The sequence below is a fragment of the Scyliorhinus canicula genome, chromosome 7 (genome assembly GCF_902713615.1).
Source record: "Scyliorhinus canicula chromosome 7, sScyCan1.1, whole genome shotgun sequence".
Taxonomy (NCBI): domain Eukaryota; kingdom Metazoa; phylum Chordata; class Chondrichthyes; order Carcharhiniformes; family Scyliorhinidae; genus Scyliorhinus; species Scyliorhinus canicula.
In genome coordinates this window covers 22596791-22623558 of record NC_052152.1, presented here as the reverse complement: position 1 = coordinate 22623558, position 26768 = coordinate 22596791, and the positions used below count along the sequence as shown (strand labels likewise).

The window sequence follows — 26768 nt, the reverse complement described above, 5'->3', positions numbered from 1 at the left end:
TTTGACATGACCTCGCCTCTCAGGTCTCTGATTACATTGTTTCCTTTGTGATGTTCAAAAATGCTTTGGTTTCAATAGAGGTGTGAATTTTGGTTTGGTTCCTGTCATTTCTATAGTTTTATTTTCCAATTGAGTCCCCCAGCTCATAATTTTGACTTTGATTTTAGCTTTAAATTATGTTTCTCATAGACTAATAGTCTCAAATTTTCTTTAATTTATCTGATATCGGCAGAACTTCACACCTAGAATTGTCACCAAATTCAACTGAACCTCATCCTTTCCAACTGCTTACTAAGATAGTTAATTTCAATGAAGGTGTGAAACTTTGCTTTTAGCTGTATGCTAAAATCCACTTGGTTATAACTTGAAAGGTTTACATTTATCACCTAGCTCAACTGAAACCCTCATCCATGCTTTTCCAGATGCTTACTAAGATAGTTAATTTCAATGAAGGTGCGAGCCATTGTTTTTAGCTTCATACAAAAATCATGTTTGCTAAGCCTGTTTGGGAGAAAGAATCTGCATTTTATAATCCTGCTCTTTGCAGCTGCTGTTAACCCTTTGTGGGATCTTGCCCTGTATTCTCTCCTGTTTCTCTCGGCCCAGATTTTGCCAGACTTCCATGTTTCAAATGACACATCTTTCCATATTTTCAATAACGCCTCCTTTGGCTCTGTTACCAGTCTGCCTCTGTTCTCCTTAACCTGAGCTATTTCTCTCGTAGGTGCCAGCTCTCTCAGCTGGTGAGTCAATAGGTGGTCAGCCTTGTCTCTGTGCTCGTTGAAGGTCTCCCCCCCCCCCCCCCCCCCCCCCCCTGTCTGTCGGAGTTGGTACATGATGTGTTGGGCAGGCTAGGTCGATGTGGACTGCGCTTGAGGCAGTGTAGCGAGAGACAGACTTCCAACATTTGATGAGATGCAACACGATTTTATTTAACATCTAACTATTATACATGTTCAACTGTGGGTTGACACAATGCTGACTTGACTGGAGACCTGATGCTAGCCTGACCAGACTTACTAGCTACCACATGGTGTTTGAACTGGTTAGCTCACAAACTCTGACTGTCTCAGAGGCTGGGCCCCGAGAGGGAGGGAAAACTGGTGCCCTCTGGCTTTATAGTGGTCGTGTCCTGTCTAGTGATAGGCTGCCCTGTTCTGTGTGCTTACTATGTAGCTATCCTGTGTGTCAATCACTGCCTGTCTGTACTCCATTCCATACATAGATGTATATTATGACAGTACACTGCTTTGGTAGTGGATAGCAGGTTAAAGTCTATTTGCAGCTTTTCCTTATCTGCCAGCAGCCCTATGGTTGGGGCCTTGGAGTATTTGTCTGACCATATTGTAAAACAGAAAATGGCACAGTGACTCAGGGGTTAGCACTGTTGCCTCACAGCACCAGGGGCCTGGGTTTGATTCCGACCTTGGATGACGGTGTGGAGTCTGCATGTTTGCCCCGTGTCTGTGTAGGTTTCCTCCGGGTGCTCCGGTTTCCTCCCACAGTCCAAAAACCAAGACCTAATATGCAGGTGCGGTAGATTGGCCATGATCTGTGTCAGTGCCTTAGTATCCAAAGGTTAGATGGCTTCCGAGGCATGGGGGTGTGGGCAGATTCTATGATTCTGACCAATCTATATTCTGACTGTTTTAAGCATTTCCTCCTCGTTTTGTGTCGAGTATAAACTTTGAACACACTTTCAGACACTTCATTAAGAATTGTGGTCTTAATTTTGGGAGACCTATTTTTCCTGTCTGCAACCCACACGTTCACTCTATTCGCTCTTCCTGTATCTGGGCGAGTACTTGGAATCAGTCTTGTGGTTGTACATTTGTCCTTTGCCGCTTGAATGAATGTCCTCTCGGCTAATTCAACTCACTCTTTAATGTAGTTCAGTGCGGCGGCTGAGGGAGCGCCGTCTGCCGGTGGTGATGTGTCAGTGCAGCGGCGACCAGCGGGAACGTCCTCTGGTGGTGGCGGTGCGTTAGTGCAGCGGCGGCGGGCGGGAGCGCTCTCTCACGGTGGCGGTGAGTTAGTGCCGCGGCGGCGGGCGTGAGCGTCATCTGGTGGCGGCGGTGTATCAGTGCAGCGGCGGGCGGGAGCGCCCTATCGCAGTGGTGATGTTAGTGCAGCGGCGGCGGGCGAGTGCGTCCTCTCGCGGTGGTGGTGAGTCAGTGCAGCGGCGGCGGGCCGGTGCGTCCTCTCATGGTGGCAGTAAGTTAGCGCAGCAGCGGCGGGCCTGAGCGCCCTCTCGCGGTGGCAGGAATCAGTGCAGCGGCGGCGGGCGGGTGCGCCCTCTCGCGGTGGCAGTGTGTTAGTGCAGCGGTGGCGGGCGGGAGAGCCCTCTCGCGGTGGCGGTGAGTCCTCTCGCGGTGGCGGTGAGTTAGTGCAGCGGCGGCGGGCGGGAGCACCCTCTCGCGGTGGCGGCGAGTCAATGCTGCGGCGGTGGGAGGGAGCGCCCCCTCGCGGTGGCAGTGAGTTAGTGCAGCGGCGCTGGGCGGGAGCGCCCCCTCGCGGTGGCAGTGAGTTAGTGCAGCGGCGCTGGGCGGGAGCGCCCTCTCGCGGTGGCAGTGGGTTAGTGCAGCGTCGGCGGGCGGGCCTGTTGGTCATGGCCACGTTTTTCGGGGAGGTTGTGCCGGTTTTCTCCCGGGCTGTAGAGGAGGAGGAAGAAGATGAAGATGAGGAGATCCGGAGAGAGTTGGAGGGCCGCAGGTGAGGCCGGGTCCGGAGTGGGAGGTCCCACCGCCGAGGCTAGAGTGAGGCTTGAACCCGGAGACTGGGAGTGAAATTATCCCCAAAACAACCGGATTAATGAGTCCCGGAGTTAATGACCTGTTCCTGGAATCAGATCAATTCCTGGTTTGACTCTGGGATTGACTCCGGTTTGACTCTGAGGCTGACTCCTGTTTGACTCTGGGATTGATTCCGTTTTGGCTCTAGGGTTGACTCCGGTTTGACTCTCGTTTGGCTCTGGGACTGTCTCCGTAGTTTGACTCTGGGATTGACTCTGGTTAGACCCTGGGGGTGACTCCGCGGAGTATGGCTCTGAGGTTGACTCTGGGATTGTCTCTGGCTTTGACTCTGGGATTGACTCTGGAATTGACTCCGGTTAGACTCTGGGATTAACTCTGGTGTATCTCGAGAATTGACACCGGGTTGACTGGGATTGACTCTGATTTTACCGTGGGATTTATCTGGGGTTAACTCTGGGATTCGCTCTGGAATTGACTCCGGTTTGACTCTGGGATTGACTCCGGTTTAACTCTGGGACTGACTCCGGTTTTACTCTGGCACTGACTCCGGTTTAACTCTGGGACTGACTCCGGTTTTACTCTGGAATTGACTCCGTTTTATCTCTGGGATTCGCTCTGGAATTGACTCCGGTTTGACTCTGGGATTGACTCAGGTTTGACTCTGGGATTGACTCCGGTTTAACTCTGGCACTGACTCCGGTTTAACTCTGGGACTGACTCCGGTTTAACTCTGGGACTGACTCCGGTTTGACTCTGGGACTGACTCCGGTTTGACTCTGGGATTGACTCCGATTTATCTCTAGGATTCGCTCTGGAATTGACTGCAGTTTGAATCTGGGATTGACTCTGGTTTGACTCTGGGATTGTCTCTGGCTTTGTCTCTGGCTTTGTCTCTGGCTTTGACTCTGGCTTTGACTCTGGCTTTGTCTCTGGCTTTGTCTCTGGCTTTGACTCTGGCTTTGACGCTGGCTTTGACTCTGGCTTTGACGCTGGGTTTGACTCTGGGTTTGACTCTGGCACTGATTCCGGTTTGACTCTGGCTTTGACGCTGGGTTTGACTCTGGCACTGACTCCGGTTTGACTCTGGCATTGACGCTGGGTTTGACTCTGGGATTGACTCTGGTTTGACTCTGGGATTGTCTCTGGCACTGACTCCGGTTCGACGCTGGGTTTGACTCTGGCTTTGACGCTGGCTTTGACTCTGGCTTTGACGCTGGGTTTGACTCTGGCTTTGACTCTGGTTTGTCTCTGGGTTTGTCTCTGGCACTGACTCCGGTTTGACGCTGGGTTTGACTCTGGCTTTGACGCTGGGTTTGACTCTGGGTTTGACTCTGGCACTGATTCCGGTTTGACTCTGGTTTTGACGCTGGGTTTGACTCTGGCACTGACTCCGGTTTGACTCTGGCATTGACGCTGGGTTTGACTCTGGGATTGACTCTGGGATTGTCTCTGGCACTGACTCCGGTTCGACGCTGGGTTTGACTCTGGCTTTGACGCTGGCTTTGACTCTGGCTTTGACGCTGGGTTTGACTCTGGGATTGACTCTGGTTTGACTCTGGGATTGTCTCTGGCACTGACTCCGGTTTGACGCTGGGTTTGACTCTGGCTTTGACGCTGGGTTTGACTCTGGGATTGTCTCCGGTTTAACTCTGGCACTGACTCCAGTTTAACTCTGGGACTGACTCCGGTTTGACTCTGGGATTGACTCCAATTTATCTCTGGGATTTGCTCTGGAATTGACTGCAGTTTGACTCTGGGATTGACTCTGGTTTGACTCTGGTTTGACTCTGGGATTGTCTCTGGCTTTGTCTCTGGCTTTGTCTCTGGGATTGTCTCTGGCTTTGTCTCTGGCTTTGTCTCTGGCTTTGACGCTGGGTTTGACGCTGGGATTGACTCTGGCTTTGACGCTGGGTTTGACGCTGGGATTGACTCTGGTTTGACTCTGGGATTGTCTCTGGGATTGTCTCTGGCTTTGTCTCTGGGATTGTCTCTGGCTTTGTCTCTGGGATTGTCTCTGGGATTGTCTCTGGCTTTGTCTCTGGGATTGTCTCTGGGATTGACTCTGGTTTTGACTCTGGGATTGTCTCTGGCTTTGACTCTGGCTTTGTCTCTGGCTTTGTCTCTGGGATTGTCTCTGGCTTTGTCTCTGGGATTGTCTCTGGCTTTGTCTCTGGGATTGTCTCTGGCTTTGACTCTGGCTTTGACTCTGGCTTTGACTCTGGCTTTGACGCTGGGTTTGACTCTGGGATTCACTCTGGTTTGACTCTGGGATTGTCTCTGGCACTGACTCCGGTTTGACTCTGGCTTTGACTCTGGGATTGACTCCGGTTTGACTATGGGATTGACTCCGGTTTGTCTCTGGGTCTGACTCAGTTTGGCTCTGGAATTGACTCCTGTTTGACTCTAGGATTGAGTCCGGTTAGGCTCTGGGATGAACTGTAGTTTCAGTCCGGCTCTAAATTGGAGTCAGAATTGTCAGAATGCCTCTTAGTCAGTGTTGGGCGGATTTCATTATTTTAGGAAAGTTAAACAACAATCATTAAGCTTTACTTATTCGTTCAGGAAATATCTTCATGTTCCAAGAACAATTTATCTAGTGTTATGTAGTCTTTATTCTGGTTCACATTTAACTGAACTCATATTTTTCACATCAGAGAGATTACAATCCAGTGGAGCACAGGGAGCAGAGCATCGACGGAAAGTTCCCTTGAATTGAGTTTTACCTGCTCTACATTTCTCATTGCTGTTGGACAAAATGCTGTAGGTGAGTAAAGTTGGAGTGGCTGAAGGGTCCTCCAGGTATGAATTGTTGTTGGACGTGTCTGATCACTGCACCGTTGCCGGATCGCTGCATCGTTGCCTGATCACTGCACCGTTGCCTGATCACGGCATTGTTGCAAGATCACTGCATCGTTGCCTGATCACTGCAGTATTGCCTGATCACTGCATCGTTGCCTGATCACTGCAATATTGCCTGATCACTGCATCGTTGCCTGATCACTGCATCGTTGCCTGATCACAGCACCACTGCCTGATCACTGCATCGTTGCCTGATCACTGCATCGTTGCCTGATCACTGCATCGTTGCCTGATCACAGCATCGTTGCCTAATCACCGCATCGTTGCCTAATCACCGCATTGTTGCCTGATCACTGCATCCGTGCCTGATCACTGCATCAGTGCCTGATGACTGCATCGTTGCCTGATCACTGCATCAGTGCCTGATCACTGCATCAGTGCCTGATCACTGCATCAGTGCCTGATGGCTGCATAGTTGCCTGATTACTGCATCGATACCTGATGACTGCATTGTTGCCTGATCACTGCATTGTTGCCTGTTGGCTGCATCATTGCTTGATCACTGCATCGTTGTCTGATCACTGCATCGTTGTCTGATCACAGCATCGTTGTTGGATTACGACATTGTTGCCCGGTGACTGCTTCGTTATTTGATCACTGCAGCATTGCCTGATCACTGCATCGTTGCCTGATGACTGCATTGTTGCCTGTTCACTGCATTGTTGCCTGATGACTGTATCTTTGCCTGATGACTGCATCGTTGCCTGATCACTGCATCGTTGCCTGATCACTGTATCGTTGTCTGATCACTGCATCTCTATCTAATGACTGCAGTGATGCCTGATCACTGCATCGTTGCCTGATCACTGCATCGTTGCCTGATCACTGCATCATTGCCTGATCACTGCATTGTTGCCAGTTCACTGCATCTTTGGCTGATAACTGCATCGATTTCTGAACATGGTGTTGTTGCCTGACCACGTTATCGTTGCCTGATCACTGCATCGTTGCCTGATCACTGCAGTATTGCCTGATCACTGCATCGTTGTCTGATCACTGCATCATTGCCTGATCAGTGCATTGTTGCCTGATCACTAAACACAGCATCATTGCCTGATCACTGCACCATTGCCTGATCACTGCATCGTTGCCTGATCACAGCATCGTTCTCTGATCACTGCATCGTTGCCTGTTCACTGCATCTTTGGCTGATCACTGCATCTTTGCCTGAACCTGCATCGATTTCTGATCATGGCGTTGTTGCCTGACCACGTTATCGTTGCCTGATCCCTGCATCATTGCCTGATCACTGCATCGTTGCCTGATCACTGCAGTATTGCCTGATCACTGCATTGTTGTCTGATCACTGCATCATTGCCTGATCAGTGCATCGTTGCCTGATCACTGAACACAGCATCATTGCCTGATCACTGCACCATTGCCTGATCACTGCATCGTTGCCTGATCACTGCATCGTTGCCTGATCACTGCATCGTTGCCTGATCACAGCATCGTTCTCTGATCACTGCATCGTTGCCTGATCCCTGCATCGTTGCCTGATCCCTGCATCGTTGCCTGATCACTGCATCGTTGCCTGATCACTGCATCGTTGCCTGATCACGAAATTGTTGCCTGATGACTGCACCGTTGCCTGATGACTGCATCGTTGCCTGACGACTGCATCGTTGCCTGATGACTGCATCGTTGCCCGGTGACTGCATCGTTGCCATGATCACTGCATCGTTGCCTAATCGCCGCATAATTGCCTGATCACTGCATCATTGCCTGATGACAGCCTGGTTGCCTGATTACAGCATCGATACCTGATGACTGCATTGTTGCCTGATGACTGCATTGATGCCTAATGATTGCATTGTTGCCTGATCACTGCATCATTGCCTGATGACTGCCTTGATGACTGCCTTGATGACTGCCTTGATGCCTGATGACTGCATCGAAGCCTGATGACTGCATCGTTGCCTGATCACTGCATCGTTGCCTGATCACAGCATCATTGCCTGATCACTGCATTGTTGCCTGATCCCTGCATCATTGCCTGATCCCGGCATCGCTGCCTGGTGACTGCAGCATTGCCTGATCACAGCATCGTTCTCTGATCACTGCACACGTTGCCTGATCACTGCACCGTTGCCCGGTGACTGCATCGTTGCCATGATGAAATTAAATGAAATGAAAATCGCTTATTGTCACGAGTAGGCTTCAATGAAATTACTGTGAAAAGCCCCTAGTCGCCACATTCTGGCGCCTGTCCGGGGAGGCTGGTACGGGAATCGATCTGTGCTGCTGGCCTGCTTGGTCTGCTTTAAAAGCCAGCGATTTAGCTCAGTGAGCTAAACCAGCTCACTGCATCATTGCCTGATGACTGCATCGATACTTGATGACTGCATCGATGCCTGATGACTGCATCATTGCCTGATCACAGCATCGTTGTCTGATCACAGCATCGTTGCCTGATCACTGCATCGTTGCCTGATCGCTGCATCGTTGCCTGATCATTGCATCGTTGCCTGATCACTGCAGCATTGCCTGATCACAGCATCCTTGCCTGATCACTGCATTGTTGCCTGATCACCGCAGCATTACCTGATCACTGCATCGTTGCCTGATCACTGCATCATTGCCTGATAACTGCATCGTTGCCTGATGACTGAATCGTTGCCTGGTGACTGCATCATTGCTTGATCACTGCTTCGTTGCCTGATCACTGCATCGTTGCCTGATCACTAAATCATTGCCTGATCACTGCACCGTTGCCTGATCACTGCATCAGTATCTGATGACTGCATCATTGCTTGATGACTGCATCGTTGCTTGATGATTGCATCGTTGCTTGATGACTGCGTCATTTCCCGGTGACTGCATGGTTGCCTGATCACTGCATCTTTGCCTGATGACTGCATCGTTACCTGATCACTGCATTGGTGCCTAATCACCGCATCGTTGCCTGATGACTGCATCGTTGTCTGATGACTGCATTGTTGCCTGCATTATTGCTTTATCACTGCATCGTTGTCTGATCACTGCATCGTTGTCTGATTACTGCATCGTTCCCCGGTGACTGCTTCGTTATTTGATCACTGCAGCATTGTCAGATCACTGCATCGTTGCCTGATGACTGCATCGTTGCCTGGTGAGTGCATCATTGCTTGATCACTGCTTCATTGCCTGATCACTGCATCGTTGCCTGATCATTAACTCGTTGCTTGATGACTGCATCGTTGTTTGATGACGGCATCATTGCTTGATGACTGCGTCGTTTCCTGGTGACTGCATGGTTGCCTGATCACGGCATCTTTGCCTGATGACTGCATCGTTGCCTGATTACAGCTTCGATACCTGATGACTGCATTGTTGCCTGATGATTGCATTGTTGCCTGTTGACTGCATTGTTGCCTGATCACTGCACCATTGCCTGTAACTGCACCATTTCCTGATGACTGCATTGATGCCTGATGACTGCATCGTTGCCTATTGGCTGCATCATTGCTTGATCACAGCATCGTTGTCTGATTACTGCATCGTTGGCCGGTGACTGCTTTGTTATTTGATCACTGCAGCATTGCCTGATCACGGCATCATTGCCTGATCACTGCATCGTTGCCTAATCACTGCATCGTTGCCTGATCACTGCATCGTTGCGTGTTCACTGCATTGTTGCCTGATGACTATCTTTCCCTGATCACTGCATCGTTGCCTGATGACTGCATCGTTGCCTGATGACTGCATTGTTGCCAGTTCACTGCATCTTTGGCTGATCATTGCATCTTTGCCTGAACATGGCGTTGTTGCCTGATCACGATCTTTGCATAGGGTGGCATGATTTCCTCCCACAGTCCAAAGATGTTCATATAATTTACAGTGTAGGAGGAGGCAATTCGGCCCATCGAGTCTGCACCAGCCCTTGGAAAGAGCACCCTACCTGAGCCCACACCCCCACCTTGTCCCTGAAACCCAGTAACCCACCTAACCTTTTTGGACACTAATGAGCAATTTAGCATGGCCAAGCCACATAACCTACACATCTTTCAGGTTATGTGTATTGTATTAGCTAAATTTCCCCTTACTATCCAAAAGGTTAGGTGGGGTTTCTGGGTTACAGGGATAGGATGGGGGTGTGGGCTCAGGTAGGGTGCGCTTTCCAAGGGCCGGTGCAGACTTGATGGGCCGAATGTCCTTCTGCACTGTAGGGATTTGATGATTTCTGATTGTTGCTGATTCCTGCTTTGCTGTCTGCGTTTGTATCATGTTTTCCTCAGTCTCTATCTCGTTCTCCTCCGTCTCTATCTCGTTTTCCTCAGTCTCAATCTCGTTCTCCTCCATCTCTATCTCGTTTTCCTCGGTCCCGATCTCCTTCTCTTCAGCCTCTCTGTCGTTCTCCTTGGCCTCTTTCGTTCTCCTCGGTCTCTATCCCGTCCTCCGCGGTCTTTATATCGTTTTCCTTGGTCTCTCTCTCGTTCTCCATGGTCTCTATCCCGTTGCCCTTGATCTCTATCCCATTCTCCTGGATCTCTATCCCGTTACCCTCGCTCTCTATCCTGTTCCCCTTGGTCTCTATCTCGTTCCTCTCAATCTCTATCCAGTTCCCCTCGATCTCTATCCCGTTCCCCTCGATCTCTCTCCCATTCCCTTCGATCTCTATCCCGTTCCCCTAGATCTCTATCCCATTCCCCTCGATCTCTATCCCATTCCCCTCGGTCTCTATCCCATTCCCCTCGGTCTCTATCCCGTTCCCTTCGGTCTCTATCCCGTTCTCCTCGGTCTCTATCCCGTTCTCCTCGGTCTCTATCCCGTTCCCCTCGGTCTCTATCCAGTTCTCGTCGATCTCTATCCCATTCCCCTCGGTTTCTATCCCGTTCTCCTCGATCTCTATCCCGTTCCCCTCGGTCTCTATCCCGTTCCCCTCGGTCTCTATCCAGTTCTCGTCGATCTCTATCCCATTCCCCTCGGTCTCTATCCAGTTCTCCTCTATCTCTATCCCGTTCCCCTCGATCTCTATCCCGTTCTCCTCGATCTCTATCCCGTTCCCCTCGGTCTCTATCCCGTTCCCCTCGATCTCTCTTCCGTTCCCCTCGATCTCTCTTCCATTCCCCTCGATCTCTATCCCGTTCTCCTCGATCTCTATCCCGTTCCCCTCGATCTCTCTCCCGTTCCCCTCGGTCTCTATCCCGTTCTCCTCGATCTCTATCCCGTTCTCCTCGATCTCTATCCCATTCCCATCGATCTCTATCCCGTTCCCCTCGATCTCTCCCGTTTTCCTCGATCTCTCCTGTTTTCCTCGATCTCTCCCGTTTTCCTCGATCTCTATCCCATTCCCCTGGGTCTCTATCCCGTTCCCCTCGGTCTCCATCCCTTTCCCCTCGATCTCTATCCCGTTTTCCTCGATCTCTATCCCATTCCCATCGATCTCTATCCCGTTTTCCTCGATCTCTCCCGTTTTCCTCGATCTATATCCCATTCCCCTCGGTCTCTATCCCGTTCCCCTCGATCTCTATCCCGTTCCCCTCGGTCTCTATCCCGTTCCCCTCGGTCTCCATCCCGTTCCGCATGGGAACCTGGATTGTAGTTTTGGGGTACGGGAGATTGAGAATATAGAGGTCAGGAGCACAGATTTGACTTCGCAGGAGAGTGCCAGTGTTCAGGTAGGTGGTTTGAAGTGTGTCTACTTCAATGCCAGGAGTATACGAAATAAGGTAGGGGAACTGGCAGCATGGGTTGGTACCTGGGACTTCGATGTTGTGGCCATTTCAGAGACATGGATAGAGCAGGGACAGGAATGGTTGTTGCAGGTTCCGGGGTTTAGGTGTTTTAGTAAGCTCAGAGAAGGGGGCAAAAGAGGGGGAGGTGTGGCGCTGCTAGTCAAGGACAGTATTACGGTGGCGGAAAGGATGTTAGATGGGGACTCTTCTTCCGAGGTAGTATGGGCTGAGGTTAGAAACAGGAAAGGAGAGATCAACCTGTTGGGAGTTTTCTATAGGCCACCTAATAGTTCTAGGGGTGTAGAGGAAAGGATAGCGAAGATGATTCTGGAAAAGAGCGAAAGTAACAGGGTAGTTGTTATGGGAGACTTTAACTTTCCAAATATTGACTGGAAAAGATATAGTTCGAGTACATTAGATGGGTCGTTAGAACATAGAACATAGAACAGTACAGCACAGAACAGGCCCTTCGGCCCTCAATGTTGTGCCGAGCCATGATCACCCTACTCAAACCCACATATCCACCCTATACCCGCAACCCAACAACCCCCCCCCCTTAACCTTACTTTGTAGGACACTATGGGCAATTTAGCATGGCCAATCCACCTAACCCGCACATCTTTGGACTGTGGGAGGAAACCGGAGCACCCGGAGGAAACCCACGCACACACGGGGAGGACGTGCAGACTCCGCACAGACAGTGACCCAGCCGGGAATCGAACCTGGGACCCTGGAGCTGTGAAGCATTTATGCTAACCACCATGCTACCGTGCTGCCCCTTCTTTGTACTTTGTACAATGTTCTTTGTACAATGTGTGCAGGAGGGTTTCCTGACACAATATGTTGACAGGCCAACAAGAGGCGAGGCCACATTGGATTTGGTTTTGGGTAATGAACCAGGCCAGGTGTTAGATCTGGAGGTAGGTGAGCACTTTGGAAACAGTGACCACAATTCGGTGACCTTTACGTTAGTGATGGAAAGGGATAAGTGTACCCCGCGGGGCAAGAGTTATAGCTGGGGGGGAAGGGCAATTATGATGCCATTAGACATGACTTAGGATGTGTAGGTTGGAGAAGTAGGCTGCAAGGGTTGGGCACACTGGATATGTGGAGCTTGTTCAAGGAACAGCTATTGCGTGTTCTTGATAAGTACGTACCAGTCAGGCAGGGAGGAAGGGGTAGAGCAAGGGAACCGTGGTTTACCAAAGAAGTGGAATCTCTTGTTAAGAGGAAGAAGGAGGCCTATGTGAAGATGAGGCGTGAAGTTTCAGTTGGGGCGCTTGATAGTAACAAGGAAGCGAGGAAGGATCTAAAGAGAGAACTAAGACGAGCAAGGAGGGGGACATGAGAAGTCTTTGGCAGGTAGGATCAAGGAAAACCCAAAAGCTTTCTATAGGTATGTCAGGAATAAAAGAATGACTAGGGTAAGAGTAGGGCCAGTCAAGGACAGTGGTGGGAAGTTGTGTGTGGAGGCTGAGGAGATAAGCGAGATACTAAATGAATACTTTTCGTCAGTATTCACTCATGAAAAAGATAATGTTGTGGAGGAGAATGCTGAGACCCAGGCTATTAGAATAGATGGCATTGAGGTGCGTAGGGAAGAAGTGTTGGCAATTCTGGACAAGGTGAAAATAGATAAGTCCCCGGGGCCTGATGGGATTTATCCTAGGATTCTCTGGGAAGCCAGGAAAGAGATTGCTGAGCCTTTGGCTTTGATTTTTATGTCATCATTGGCTACAGGAATAGTGCCAGAGGACTGGAGGGTAGCAAATGTGGTCCCTTTGTTCAAGAAGGGGAGTAGAGATAACCCCGGTAACTATAGGCCGGTGAACCTCACGTCTGTTGTGGGTAAAGTCTTGGAGAGGATTATAAGAGATACGATTTATAATCATCTAGATAGGAATAATATGATTAGGGATAGTCAGCATGGTTTTGTGAAGGGTAGGTCATGCCTCACAAACCTTATCAAGTTCTTTGAGAAGGTGACGGAACAGGTAGACGAGGGTAGAGCAGTTGATGTGTATATGGATTTCAGTAAAGCGTTTGATAAGGTTCCCCACGGTCGGCTATTGCAGAAAATACGGAGGCTGGGGATTGAGGGTGATTTAGAGATGTGGATCTGAAATTGGCTAGTTGAAAGAAGACAGAGGGTGGTGGTTGATGGCAAATGTTCAGAATGGAGTTCAGTTACGAGTGGCGTACCACAAGGATCTGTTCTGGGGCCGTTGCTGTTTGTCATTTTTATAAATGACCTAGAGGAGGGCACAGAAGGTTGGGTGAGTAAATTTGCAGACGACACTAAAGTCGGTGGAGTTGTAGACAGTGTGGAAGGATGTTGCAGGTTACAGAGGGACATAGATAAGCTGCAGAGCTGGGCTGAGAGGTGGCAAATGGAGTTTAATGTAGAGAAGTGTGAGGTGATTCACTTTGGAAAGAATAACAGGAATGCGGAATATTTGGCTAATGGTAAAATTCTTGGCAGTGTGGATGAGCAGAGGGATCTCGGTGTCCATGTACATAGATCCCTGAAAGTTGCCACCCAGGTTGATAGGGTTGTGAAGAAGGACCATGGTGTGTTGGCCTTTATTGGTAGAGGGATTGAGTTCCGGAGCCATGAGGTCATGTCGCAGCTGTACAAAACTCTGGTACGGCCGCATTTGGAGTATTGCGTACAGTTCTGGTCGCCTCATTATAGGAAGGACGTGGAAGCTTTGGAACGGGTGCAGAGGAGATTTACCAGGATGTTGCCTGGTATGGAGGGAAAATCTTATGAGGAAAGGCTGATGGACTTGAGGTTGTTTTCATTAGAGAGAAGAAGGTTAAGAGGTGACTTAATAGAGGCATACAAAATGATCAGAGGGTTAGATAGGGTGGACAGTGAGAGCCTTCTCCCGCGGATGGAGGTGGCTAGCACGAGGGGACATAGCCTTAAATTGAGGGGTAATAGATATAGGCCAGGCGTCAGAGGTAGGTTTTTTACACAAAGAGTGGTGAGGCCGTGGAATGCCCTACCTGCAACAGTAGTGAACTCGCCAACATTGAGGGCATTTAAAAGTTTATTGGATAAGCATATGGATGATAATGGGATAGTGTAGGTTAGATGGCCTTTAGTTTTTGACTTCCCATGTCGCTGCAACATCGTGGGCCGAAGGGCCTGTACTGCGCTGTATCGTTCTATGTTCTATGTTCCCCTTGGTCTCCATCCCGTTCCCCTCGATCTCTATCCCGTTCCCCTCGGTCTCTATCCCGTTCCCCTCGGTCTCTATCCCGTTCCCCTCGGTCTCTATCCCGTTCCCCTCGGTCTCTATCCCGTTCCCTTCGGTGTCTATCCCGTTCCCCTCGGTCTCTATCCCGTTCCCCTCGGTCTCTATCCCGTTCCCCTCGGTCTCTATCCCGTTCCCCTCGGTCTCTATCCCGTTCCCCTCGGTCTCTATCCCGTTCCCCTCGATCTCTATCCCGTTCCCCTCGGTCTCTATCCCGTTCCCCTCGGTCTCTATCCCGTTCCCCTCGGTCTCTATCCCGTTCCCCTCGATCTCTATCCTGTTCCCCTCGATCTCTATCCCGTTCCCCTCAGTCTATTTTCTACCTGACTGTTGTCTCTTGACAATTGAAGTGTGGAGGCACCTGATCTCTCCGTGTCCATTTACTTTGTCTGTTTTGTCTCATTGTTACAATGTAAAGCAGTGATTGAATTACTTCTATTATTGACCACACGTCCTCTGCTGTTTGTCTTAATAGGGTTTCTGAATTCCTTTGTTCAATGCTCTGGGAGCTGGGAAATTATTGGAGCTGTTACATTCTGGAATGAGAGAGTTAAGGGGACAGACACCGTCAATCGACAGTTCCCTACAGATTCATCATGCCTTCTCTACCGGCTGACATCCAATCCAATGGTCAGTTTTATGATTGAATAAGTGTGTCTGAATTTCTGACAATCTGAGCAAATGTACATTTAAAAAACAGCTGTCCAAACTACTGCACATAAATCTCATTCCTGCGCAAATTCATCAAATTCATCATTCATGCGATCAGTCTGACCTGATGGGAATTTAATTTATTAGTGTGATGATGACAGACTAGCTCCACTCAAGATACGCAGCAAATATTCCCTCCCACAACCTTCTACCCATCTCTCCTGAAGGCACTAACCCAGGCTGGGTTACCCGGATAGTTATAAATGACCCAGAATTGTTGGCATCAGTAAGTGATTTGACCATGGTCATAGCGAGATCTGATCTGCTCCTTGCTCAATAACCAAAAATGTGAACTTTGCAACAAGTGAGGAGCAGTGGGTGTCCTGGCATTTTGTCTTTCTCAGGCTGGCCAGTGCTGAGGACGTTGATTGGTAAACCATTGGCTGGGTTAAATCTGAGGGGTGTTGAAAGTTCACAGGCTGCAGGCAGTGCAGGCAGTACAGATCATGTGTAACCTGAGGACAGCTGATTTACCCTTTCCAGGTTGAGTTAGAAGCTGCTGAGTGCCGTTTAGTCGATGCAGTAGAGCCCCAAAATCAATTGAATAATGGGATCTTAAAATGGTTAATTCTGTGAATAAATTAGTATCTTCAAGAGTATCAATTCCTTTTACATCTGTGCGTGTTGCTGTTTTTCACATTTTTGTTTCGTAAGCCAGCAATGACCAAGATCACTGGCCTATCTGTGCCAATGGGGTAAAATTCTAGTTAGAGCAGTAACTACATTTGAAAAATACTTCAGGGACTGTAAAGTGTCGAGGGACATCCTGAGGTGAGGAAAGGTGCGAGAGGAATGCCGATTGAAAACGTTGCCTATTTGCTGTCAGGTGTTATCTTTCTCTCCCTGCAGATTCTGACCTGTCATTGTCGCTGCTACATGGCTGATGATCAGCTCTTCCAGTGGACTGAAAAGGTGCGTTTCTGCAGCTGTGTCCCCTCATTTACTGTAGATCGTGTAGGTGAAGACAGGTGCTTTAGAGCTTCAGTCGCACCTTTGTGTTGGGGTCAAAGTAATGGTAGGTTGCTGCCTTCCAGTCCTGGCCGGATGAGGTATTCCCGCAACCTGGACTGATGATCCAGTTAACCCGAGATTGAGGGGAGGCGGTGGCTTAGTAGCATTGACACTGGACTGATAAACCAGAAACCCTGAGTAATGCTCTGGGGACCTGGGTTCGAATCCCGTCACTGCAGACGGTGAAATTCGAATTCATTAAAAGTCTAATGATGACCATGAAACCATTGTCGATTGTTGTAAAAACCCATCTGGTTCACTAATGTCCTTCAGGGAAGGAAATCTGCCATCCTTATCTGGCCTGGCCTACGTGTGACTCCAGACCCACAGCAATGTGGTTGACTCTTAACTGCCCCTTCAAGAGCAATTAGGGATAGGCAATAAATGCTGGCACAGCCTGCGACACCCACCTCACATGGACAAATTTAAAAAAAACCTCTGTCCAGGGTAGTTTGAGAATTTGAATTCAGTTTAAAATGAAACTGAAAATTATTTTTTAAATGGTGTTCATAAAGTGAATGTGGAATGGTCGGTTTGTCATAAAAGTCCCAGATAGGTCACTCATGTCCTCCCCCAGTCTGGGCCTCTATGTGACTCCAGTCCCATATCACTATGGTCAACTCAGACCCCTCTCCATCACCCTCGCTCACATTCCCTCTCACTCACTCTCTCCATCACCCTCCCTCTCACTCTCTCTTTCTCACGATCTCTCACTTTCTCTCTCTCTCTCTCACTCTCTCTCACTCCCTCTCTCTCTCTCACTCTCTCACTCTCTCCATCACCCTCCCTCTCTCCATCACCCTCTCTCTCACTCCCTCGCACTCCCGCTCACTCCTTCTCACTCCCTCTCTCTCCCTCTCTCTCCCACTCTCTCTTACTCTCTCCATCACCCTCCCTCTAACTCCCTCTCACTCTCTCCATCACCCTCCCTCTTACTCCCTCGCACTCCCGCTCACTCTCTCTCACTCTCTCCATCACCCTCTCTCTCTCCATCACCCTCCCTCGCACTCCCGCTCACTCTCTCTCACTCTCTCCATCACCCTCTCTCTCACTCCCGCTCACTCTCTCTCACTCTCTCCATCACCCTCCCGCTCACTCTCTCTCACTCCCTCTCACTCTCTCTTACCCTCTCTCAACTTTAATTTTTAAAAAATAATCTTTACTGTCACAAGTAAGCTTACATTAACACTGCAATGAAGTTACTGTGAAAAGCCCCTAGTCGTCACATTCCGGTGCCTGTTCGGGTTCACAGAGGGAGAATTCTGAATGTCTAATTCACGTAACAGCACGACTTGTGGGAGGAAACCGGAGCACCCGGAGGAAACCCACACAGATACATGCAGATTCCGCACAGACAGTGACCCAAGCCGGGAATCGAACCTGGGACCCTGACGCTGTGATGCAACAGTGCTAACCACTGTGCTACCGTGCCACTCATTAGGCTGATGTTTCCTAACTTGCCCCTATTAAAACTGTTAAGTGGTCACATAATGGCCACATTAGGACCTTTACCCACCCAGCCTCAATGTTTAGGAAAAAATTGGATAAATTAAAAATAGAAAATGTAAACAGCATAAATTCTCACCCTCGATCTTGGATGGGTTGGGGTGTTGGGGGGGGGGGGGGGGGGGGGGGGGGGTGGCGCTTTCTTTGGAATGTTCCTTTGGAAGTGGGGGTGGGGGAGGGAACTGCCCTCCCCTCATGAATTGGAGATCTTCGACCCTCCTCCCACCCGTCCCATTGGCCTAATCCCCGATACTAAGAGCACATCCCCCCCCCCCAACCGACCCCTGATACTTACCTGCATGCGGTCCCGGGACATAGTCCCAGAGATTCTTCTGCCCACTGCGGCATTGGGCCCTGAGGGGCTGGAGCTGACAGCCAATCTGATTGGCCAGCCGGTCTTCTGTCTAAGTGCTGAATTGAGTGTGAAATGGCAACAGGCCTGTTGGTGTTGGTGGGGATGCGATTCCCTCCAAATCTCAGGATTATGGTGCTGAGCACTCCCATCATGAAAATACAGGCCTCTATATTTCTAAAGTCTTATGTTAGATGAAAGTAGGCAGTCTGAAGATGAGAATGCCAGATTCCAGACACACACACACACACACACACACGAGTGAGTTAGGACACGATAATAAAGTGCACCAAACTCTTGTGTCAGTGACAATGACCATATTGATTTCTGAATCAGACAAGTGCTCTTTTCCTTTGCTATTTATGTGTGTCAGATGACTAAAGGGAAGAAATACTTGGAATCTTTACAGGTTTTTGGAAATATCCAGAAAAGGAATCTAGAAGTGATCATATTATCGAGCTGCTCTGTAACTGAATATAAATCGCCCAGCTCCATTTCCAACCTCACGGTGCCTTTTCTCCGAGCTTTGAAAACCAGTGCATTCCAGGAGACTCCTCATTGTCCATTACTCGAGCAACCAAATGTGATATCTGGTCTCTCTGCAGCAGGTATGGGCAATTGTGTGAGAGTAGGAGAGGAAGTTGAAGATTAAACAATTGATATCAGTATGACTGCACTTGTCGGGTTTCAATCTGAGCGATGCTGGAAGGCCTTGAAGGAAGATCAAATGGGGTCGATTTAGAATTTTTGGCTTGGGATGCCGGAATTCCCTGTTATTGAACCAGACAAGATGTTTCCATATTGGGTTAATTGCTTCTTTTGACATTATATTGGGTCATAACATCCAGGACTCCCCAGCTTCGCATTTGCGGAGTGCTATAATCATGCACTGAGGAATCCCTCTGGGAAGTTCCCATGTGATGGGTGACCCGGCAATTATCCAGAGCTGCTGACTTACTCTGGACAATTGTGCTGTGCTGGGAACCCCACACCACGCCTGAGCCCCAAGGACATCCCCACATCACCACCAATCCCATCCCCCCCAGGCCCCTCCTCCCTCCAACTCCACCCCTGATATCCCAGAGGAACTCTTGGCCCACAGCAAAACAACTCCACCCCCAGCCCACCACCCCCTGTAGCTGGGGTCCAACTCTGACCCCTACCTCCCCAGTTTGATGCCTGTACCCTCACCCCCACTTACATTCTCCCTTTCAAAAGTTCCTTTAAACATCTGCTTTACAACAGCTGTTTTTGTAAAGCGTGTCCCCCTTCACTTGCTCCATTCTCACCACACTGATTCGCTGCTCCTGCCTCGCCAGGCTTGGGTGAGACAGGAGTTTCAGAATTTCAATGAGTTTAAGTCCCTCTGGAATGGCAATCCGTTAGTGATTGCCACTCCCGGGAAGTTCAGTGATTATTCCGTACACCATTCAAACAGTGGCTAACTGTTCAAGAGCCATGGGGCATGATACTGAGTGAGCCTTTTACAGTTTCTCAGCCTTTTGCCTTTCATTTTTAATCCTTTTCCATAAAAAGAATACTTTTCTCCCCTATTTTGAATCTCATCCAGTGAAAAGGTCAGCAGGAGTGATCTCTGAGTACACTGCCCATGGCCCTTTCAAAGAAGCACATCAGAATTTCTGCACCTTGATCACCTTCCATGAGTTAAATCACAAGGAGAGATTACACAAACTAGGGTTGTATTTCCTGGTTACGGGATTTGATTAAAGTTTTGGAAATATTAAGGGGAACAGGCAGGGTTGATAGAAACTATTCCTATTGGTGGGGGTGTTTAGGACTAGGCATATAGCCTAAAAGTTAGAGGCTGACGTTTCAGAGAGAAATTAGTCAGTGCTGCGGCACATGGAGAATGAAAGAAGTTCAGAACTCTTTTCCACTAATGCCAATTGATGTTAGATCAAATGTAATTTTAAAACTCAGATTGATAGATTTTTGTTAGCCACAGGTATTAAGGGATATTGGACAGAGATCAAGTTGCAGACTAGCCGTGATTGAGGGCATAAATGGCCTCCTCCTGTTCCTATGTGTTGCCTTTGTCTGGAGTTTGAACAAAGACCAACTGGGTCAAATCATCAGCTGAAAATTGGATGAACTTTTCTACTCTCCTCACATGTTGAAATGTTGATTCTCCCAATTACTTGCTAGATTAAAGTCTGTCTTGCCATAGCCCCTGAGTGCCACAGTTAGACAGCAACAAATTGCCTTTTTAATATGAAAATTGTTTTGCAGTCTTCCTAATCAGTTTAATTCCATCTTTCCTTTTGGAAATGCCTCGCCTCTTTCTGATGCAGGCCAAGAGGGCGTGTCTGCAGTATTAAAATGCTGGCAGATATGGTGGTCTGATGTTCTTTTCACAGTGAGATTCTAACAGACCTGGAGGTGTAACCTAAGAACTTCCATTTAAAATTACTCGAATGTAACTTTAGGTGTTCACAGCCGATACCCTTTTTGGTAGCCACAGATGAATTTCTGTCCTGTATGTCTGACCTTCCTAATCCCTATTTACATTTAAGATACCAAAAGCTTGGTGCCAATTTATCACCATTCTTAATTTATGGAAAATCACTCCTTCCTTTTTTGGGGAGCTGCCTGACGGCAGATCGAACGACCAACCAGTTGCCCCTTCACTTCTCTCAGACTTTGTAGTTCTCCTGCATCTTAAAGCAGTATTTCTGAGATTAGGAGCTCAGTGCAGAAAGAGGAAGAGATTAAACCAACATCCCGCCGCTCCTTCCCATCACCAAAGATTGCCCATCACCACCTGCTCTGAAGAGTAACCATGGTTGGGCAATAGATGTCAGCCTTGCTAATGATGGCCATAAAAGTAATAATTTACAGATTTATTGGCTGAGCGTGGGACTAATTGAGTAGCACTTTTAAAGAGGCAGGTCAGAGTCAACACAGAATGGATTCCTTCTGATTCGACAGCCCCAAAATGATTTTCAAAATGCCCACCTGTGCTTTGAAATAATAGCACAGTGCTCCCTGCTGCAATACCTTTTGAATTACTCCCAAAGTAGACTTTCCAAATAGTTTGCATCAGAATTTCTGACTGTTGTGTTTCAAAAGTTTAATGTCCCCGGGTAAAACAGTTTTAAGTGAAAAGTGGGTTTCAGGTGCAGCACTGTAAGATGGTTGAACCTGCAAGGTCTTTGGGTCTTTTCTGTTTCATGTTTCAAAGAACAAAGCAAAGTACAGCACAGGAACAGGCCCTCCAAGCCTGCGCCGACCATGCTGCCCGTCTAAATGAAAATCTTTTACATTTCCGGGGTTCGTATCCCTCTATTCCCATCCTATTCATGTATTTGTCAAGGTGCCCCTTAAAAATCACTATCGTCCCTGCATCCACCACCTCCGCCGGCAGCGGGTTCCAGGCACCCACTACCCTCTGTGTAAAAAACATGCCTCGTACATCTCCTCTAAACCTTGCCCCTCGCATCTTAAACCTATGCCCCCTTGTAATTGACCCCTCTACCCTGGGAAAAAGTCTCTGACTATCCACTGTGTCTGTGCCCCTCATAATTTTGTAGACCTTGATCAGGTCGCCCCTCAACATCCTTCAAGTTTATTCAACCGCCCCTCATAGCTAATGCCCTCCATACCAGGCAACATCCTGGTAAATTTCTTCTGCTCCCTCTCTAAAGCCTCCACATCCTTCTGGTAGCGTGGCGACCAGAATTGAACACTATACTACAAGTGTGGCCTAACTAAGGTTCTATACAGCTGCAACATGACTTGCCAATTTTTATACTCAACGCCGTATGCCTTCTTGACTAATTTCTCCACCCGTGTTGCCCCTTTCAGTGACTTGTGGACCTGTACAGCTAGGTCTCTCTGACTGTCAATATTCTTGAGGGTTCTACCATTCACTGTATATTCCCTACCTGTATTAGACCTTCCAAAATGCATTACCACACATTTGTCCGATTAAACTCCATCTGTTATCTCTCCGCCCAAGTCTCCAAACGACCTAATTCCTGCTGTGACCTCTGACAGTTCTCATCGCTATCCGCAATTCCACCAACCTTTGTGTCGTCTGCAAACTTACTTATCAGACCAGTTACATTTTCCTTCAAATCATTTATATATACTATGAACAGCAAAGGTCCCAGCACTGAACCCTGCGGAACACCACTAGTCACAGCCCTCCAATCAGAAAAGCACCCTTCCATTTCTACTCTGCCTTCTATGACCTAGCCACTTCTGTATCCATCTTGCCAGTTCACCTCTGATCCTGGGTGACTTCACCTTTTGTACCAGTCTGCCATGAGGGACCTTGTCAAAGGCCTTACTGAAGTCCATATAGACAACATCCACTGCCCTACCTGCATCAATCATCTTTGTGACCTCCTCAAAAAACTCTATCAAGTTAGTGAGACACAGCCTCCACTTCACAAAACTGTGCTGCCTCTCGCTAATATGTCCACTTGCTTCCAAATGGGAGTCGATCCTGTCTCGAAGAATTCTCTTCAGTAATTTCCCTACCACTGACGTAAGGCTCACCGGCCTGTAGTTCCCTGGATTACCCTTACTACCCTTCTTAAACAAAGGAACAACATTGGCTATTCTCCAGTCCTCCGGGACATCACCTGAAGACAGTGAGGATCCAAAGATTTCTGTCAAGTCCTCAGCAATTTCCTCTCTTGCCTCCTTCAGTATTCTGGGGTAGATTCCATCAGGCCCTGGGGAGTTATCCACCACATTATTTTTCAAGACGTCCTACACCTCATGTTTTTGGATCTCAATGTGACCTAGGCTATCTACACACCCTTCACCCGACTCAACACCCACCAATTCCTTCTCTTTGGTGAATACTGATGCAAAGTATTCATTTAGTTCTCGCCCATTTACTCTACTCTGGCTCCACACATAGATTCCCTCCCCTGTCCTTCAGTGGGCCAACTCTTTCCCTGGCTAACCTTTTGCTTTTTATGTACGTGTAAAAAGCCTTGGGATTTTCCTTAAACCTATTTGCCAATGACTTTTCATGACCCCTTAGTTCCTTCCTACTTTCCTTATGTTCCTCACAGACTTCGTCTGTTCCCAGCCTTCTAGGGACAAATGCCTCCTTTTTCTTTTTGACGAGGCCTACAATATCTCTCGTTATCCAAGGTTCCCGAAATTTGCCATATTGATCCTTCTTCCTCACAGGAACATGCCGGTCCTGAATTCCTTTCAACTACCATTTGAAAGCCTCCCACATGTCAGATGTTGATTTACCCTCAAACATCCGCCCCCAATCTAGATTCTTTAGTTCTCACCTAATATTGTTATAATTAGCCGTCCCCCAATTTAGCACATTCACCCTTGTCCACCAGCACTTTAAAACTTACTGAATTGTGGTCGCTGTTCCCGAAATGCTCCCCTACTGAAACTTCTACTTCCAATGAAAGGCGGTTAATCAAAGGATTTGATTTTGGAAGCAGCAGCATTCCTGTTCTTCACATGTGAACCCAACCTGTGAATGGCACTGAGGCCAATTGTGGTGCACCACTGGATGAAATCAGCCAACTCCATTCTGACCAGGGTGGAGTGTAGGTATGCTGTGGGCAGATGGTAGTGTAGTGTATCCAGAGGCGCAGGCTAATCTCCAGGGACATAGAAACATACAAGCAGGGGGAGGCCATTTGGCCCTTCGAGCCTCCTCCGCCATTCATTCTGAACATGGCTGATCATCAAGTTTAATATCCTGATCCTTCCCCCTCCCATATCCCTTGATCCCTTTAGCCCCAAGAGCTATATCTAATCCCTTGAAATAACACAACGCTTTGGCCTCAACAGCGGTTCAAATCCCAGCATGGTAACTGGTGTGATTTAAATTCAATTAATAAATCTGGAACTATGAAGTTAGTCACAGTAATGACAACTATCACTGATTTGTTTCACTGATTTGGTTCAGGGGAAATCTGCCATTCTTACTTGATCTGGCCTACATGTGGCTCCAGCCCATAGTAATGTGGTTGACTCTTAACTGCCCTTCTGAAATGGCCCAGCAAATCACTCAGTCCAAGGGTAATTAGGAATGAGTAACAAATGCTGGCCTTGCCACCAGCAACACCCACACCCATGAAAGAAATGTTGTAAAGTTCAGGTTTCTCTGTGTCAGTAGGGGACTTGAATCTAGTCTTGCGGCGAGTTGGGGGCAGGGGTGGGTGGTATGCTTCAAGGGCTGTGCCCAATTATTGCTTTGAGCACTGAGTTTTCCTGTGATTTCCTCTCCAGTTCTGAGTTATTGCCAGGTTCGGCAGATATCCGCTGTGCTCTATCACTGCTACAGTGACGTCACAACTTTAGATTCTCTGACGATAGAAGCTTTCCGACCACTCCTCGCCTGCAAGAGCCTGGTTTCCTTTGTTAAAGTAAGGACTATTTATTTTTTATTTGCATGTGTGAGGGGGCTGTATTACTGCAGAATTGTGTATGTAAGATCTGGACTATGAAAGGTGCCACGTGAATATATCGTATAGGACCTACAAGCCACTTGCACATTCCACATGTAAAGCAGTAGTTCTATTTGGTGATTCAATTTTATGTGATAACTAATTAAATTGTCTTCATTACTTAACTTCACAACTAGAATTTGAAGCTATTTTCCCTCTTGCTTAATCCTCTAGTCTAGAAGGTGTTAGAAAACAGAAAATAGAAAGAGGGTTGACGGTTGCTGGGCTACCGATGTCTCATCAGCACCTCTGCAATAGCTTGCCAGCTCACCTCTGTGTGCGAATTTATACAGTGTCCCAACAGACTATTCAACAAAGGGAAACTGGGCCCATCACTGCCCACATTAATCATTGCCCTCGTGGTTGCTGCAAGTTACCCGCCTGTTTCCCAACGAGTTATTTTTCCTGTGAGACTGGAAAATGAAGTTTAGCAGGCCCTTTTTTTTTTAAATAAAATTTTATGCACCCAATTAATTTTTTTCCAATTAAGGGACAATTTAGCAAGGCCAATCCACCTACCCTGCACATCTTTGGGTTGTGGGGATGAAACCGAAGCAGACACGGGGAGAATGTGCAAACTCCACATGGACAGTGACCCGGGGCCGGGATTGAACCTGAGTCCTCAGCGCCGTAGGCAGCAGTGCTAACCACTGCGCCACCACTTTTAGCAGGGTATTTAATGAGAGAAAGAATCACGTTTGAGCCTCACCTAGCTCACATAACATACGGCACATGTGGAGCATAAAACTAAAACGGTTCTATTGGGCTTAATGGCCTGTTTCTGCACCACAGTTTCTGTGTAACATTTATATTGCACTTGCAAAATGAAGAACTCTCCCAAGGAGCTTCACAGAGGTGCAAAGGAAAAAGGAATCCCAAACCAGATTTCGGGCAGGGTGATCACCAGTTCGGTTTACGATGTGGGTGGGTTTAGGAAATGTGGAGAGGTGGCAGGGTTAAGGGAGAGAATTTCAAAGTGTGTACCCCAGGCAACCCAAGACACAACCAGCAGTGATGGGGCAAGCGAAAGGTTAGAATCAGAGGAATAGAGAGCTTGGTTGGGGTATGATAGGTTGTAGCATTGGAGGTGGCTACACAGATGGGGAGGAGCATAGCCATGAAGGAATTAAATCAGTGGATGAGACTTGTAGATTTGGGCTGCTCGGGACAGGATGCAGTGTTCATCAACGAGGACAAAAGTGCTGGACAAAGAGGCTTGGTGTGGAATAGTTTGCACTACAGTTTTTCAGCAAGCAGCAATGGATAGGAGTGGGAACCTTGACTGATTTCCCTTCCCCCACTCTGTACAATTTTTGCTACCCCTGGAGCCCTTTGAGACTAAAATGTATTGGCATTTCACAACATTTTTGAATGGTTTCTTTGTTTCCTGACAGGATACCTCCCGAAGTGCAGAAATACTGAAGCAGCTCGTCGATGTGAGCAAGATCCAAAGCAACCTGTACACATGAGTCCGTAACAATTTCAGAACAGTTATCAAATTAACAATTGAGAGATTTCCAAAAATACTTTGCTTTCTGGATTTCGTAATGTTTTAGAATCCTTAAAATATTAAACGCTTAATAGTTTTGTTTCATAATGTTTTGAATTAAATACTTTGTTAGACTGCGAAACGTAGTATTAATATCTTATGCTCAAGATACTCCTTCCTTGAATTTGTTTTACAATTGCACTATTTGTTATTGCCAGTCTGGTGTTAATTCCATTAGCCCCAGTTCTGGCCACATTACTGCTATTATCCTGTTGGCTTGTCAATTATCAAAATCTGAATTGAACACATGTCTTTGTTTTCCTTGGTCGAGGTCATTTGCCTGATACTTACAATGGTAAGCGTTCCAGCTAAGAGGTTACTTCCATGTACACAAATTATAAAAGCACTGACATTTACAATTCCATATGATTTGTCTTTGTAGTTTTTCCTCCTCTTACCTGCTGTTGGTTGAATAAAACAACCTCCACTGATCATCCATTGATTATACACGTATGCCCATGCTGGTTGTTTAATGGCGAAAGATAAAACTGCTGGATATATTGGGGAAAATGCTGGAAATTTACTGCTGGTCCCTCAGTAAAGAGAGGATGTTTTGGAAACTGGCTGTTTATCGGAATGAGTTTTACAATGTGCTGCTCAGGCCTTGCATCCAGGAACATTGGAGCAGTGAATCTGTGGGCACCTT

At 47.9% G+C, this 26768-nt stretch overlaps 1 protein-coding gene across 2 annotated transcripts; it reads left to right on the top strand.

Moving 5' to 3' along the window:
- Positions 1 to 2562: 2562 nt before the first annotated feature.
- psmg1 (proteasome (prosome, macropain) assembly chaperone 1) lies at positions 2563 to 26486 on the top strand. Of its 2 annotated transcripts, XM_038801506.1 has the most exons (7): positions 2563 to 2712; positions 5408 to 5517; positions 15008 to 15162; positions 16093 to 16155; positions 18522 to 18720; positions 24356 to 24492; positions 25968 to 26486. In XM_038801506.1, the coding sequence occupies exons 1-7, from the start codon at positions 2609 to 2611 to the stop codon at positions 26040 to 26042; spliced, it is 843 nt and encodes a 280-aa protein (XP_038657434.1). In that variant the 5' UTR covers positions 2563 to 2608; the 3' UTR covers positions 26043 to 26486. The 2 variants fall into 2 exon arrangements, with proteins under 2 accessions (XP_038657434.1, XP_038657435.1); XM_038801507.1 differs by lacking the exon at positions 16093 to 16155.
- The last annotated feature ends 282 nt before the right edge of the window (positions 26487 to 26768 follow it).

Coding starts and splice junctions, on each gene's coding strand:
- psmg1 (XM_038801506.1), top strand. CDS start 2,609: ATGGCCACGTTTTTCGGGGAGGTTGTGCCGGTTTTCTCCCGGGCTGTA. Junction 16,156..18,521: donor TCTTCCAGTGGACTGAAAAG/GTGCGTTTCTGC, acceptor GAATCTTTACAG/GTTTTTGGAAATATCCAGAA. Junction 18,721..24,355: donor ATCTGGTCTCTCTGCAGCAG/GTATGGGCAATT, acceptor TTTCCTCTCCAG/TTCTGAGTTATTGCCAGGTT.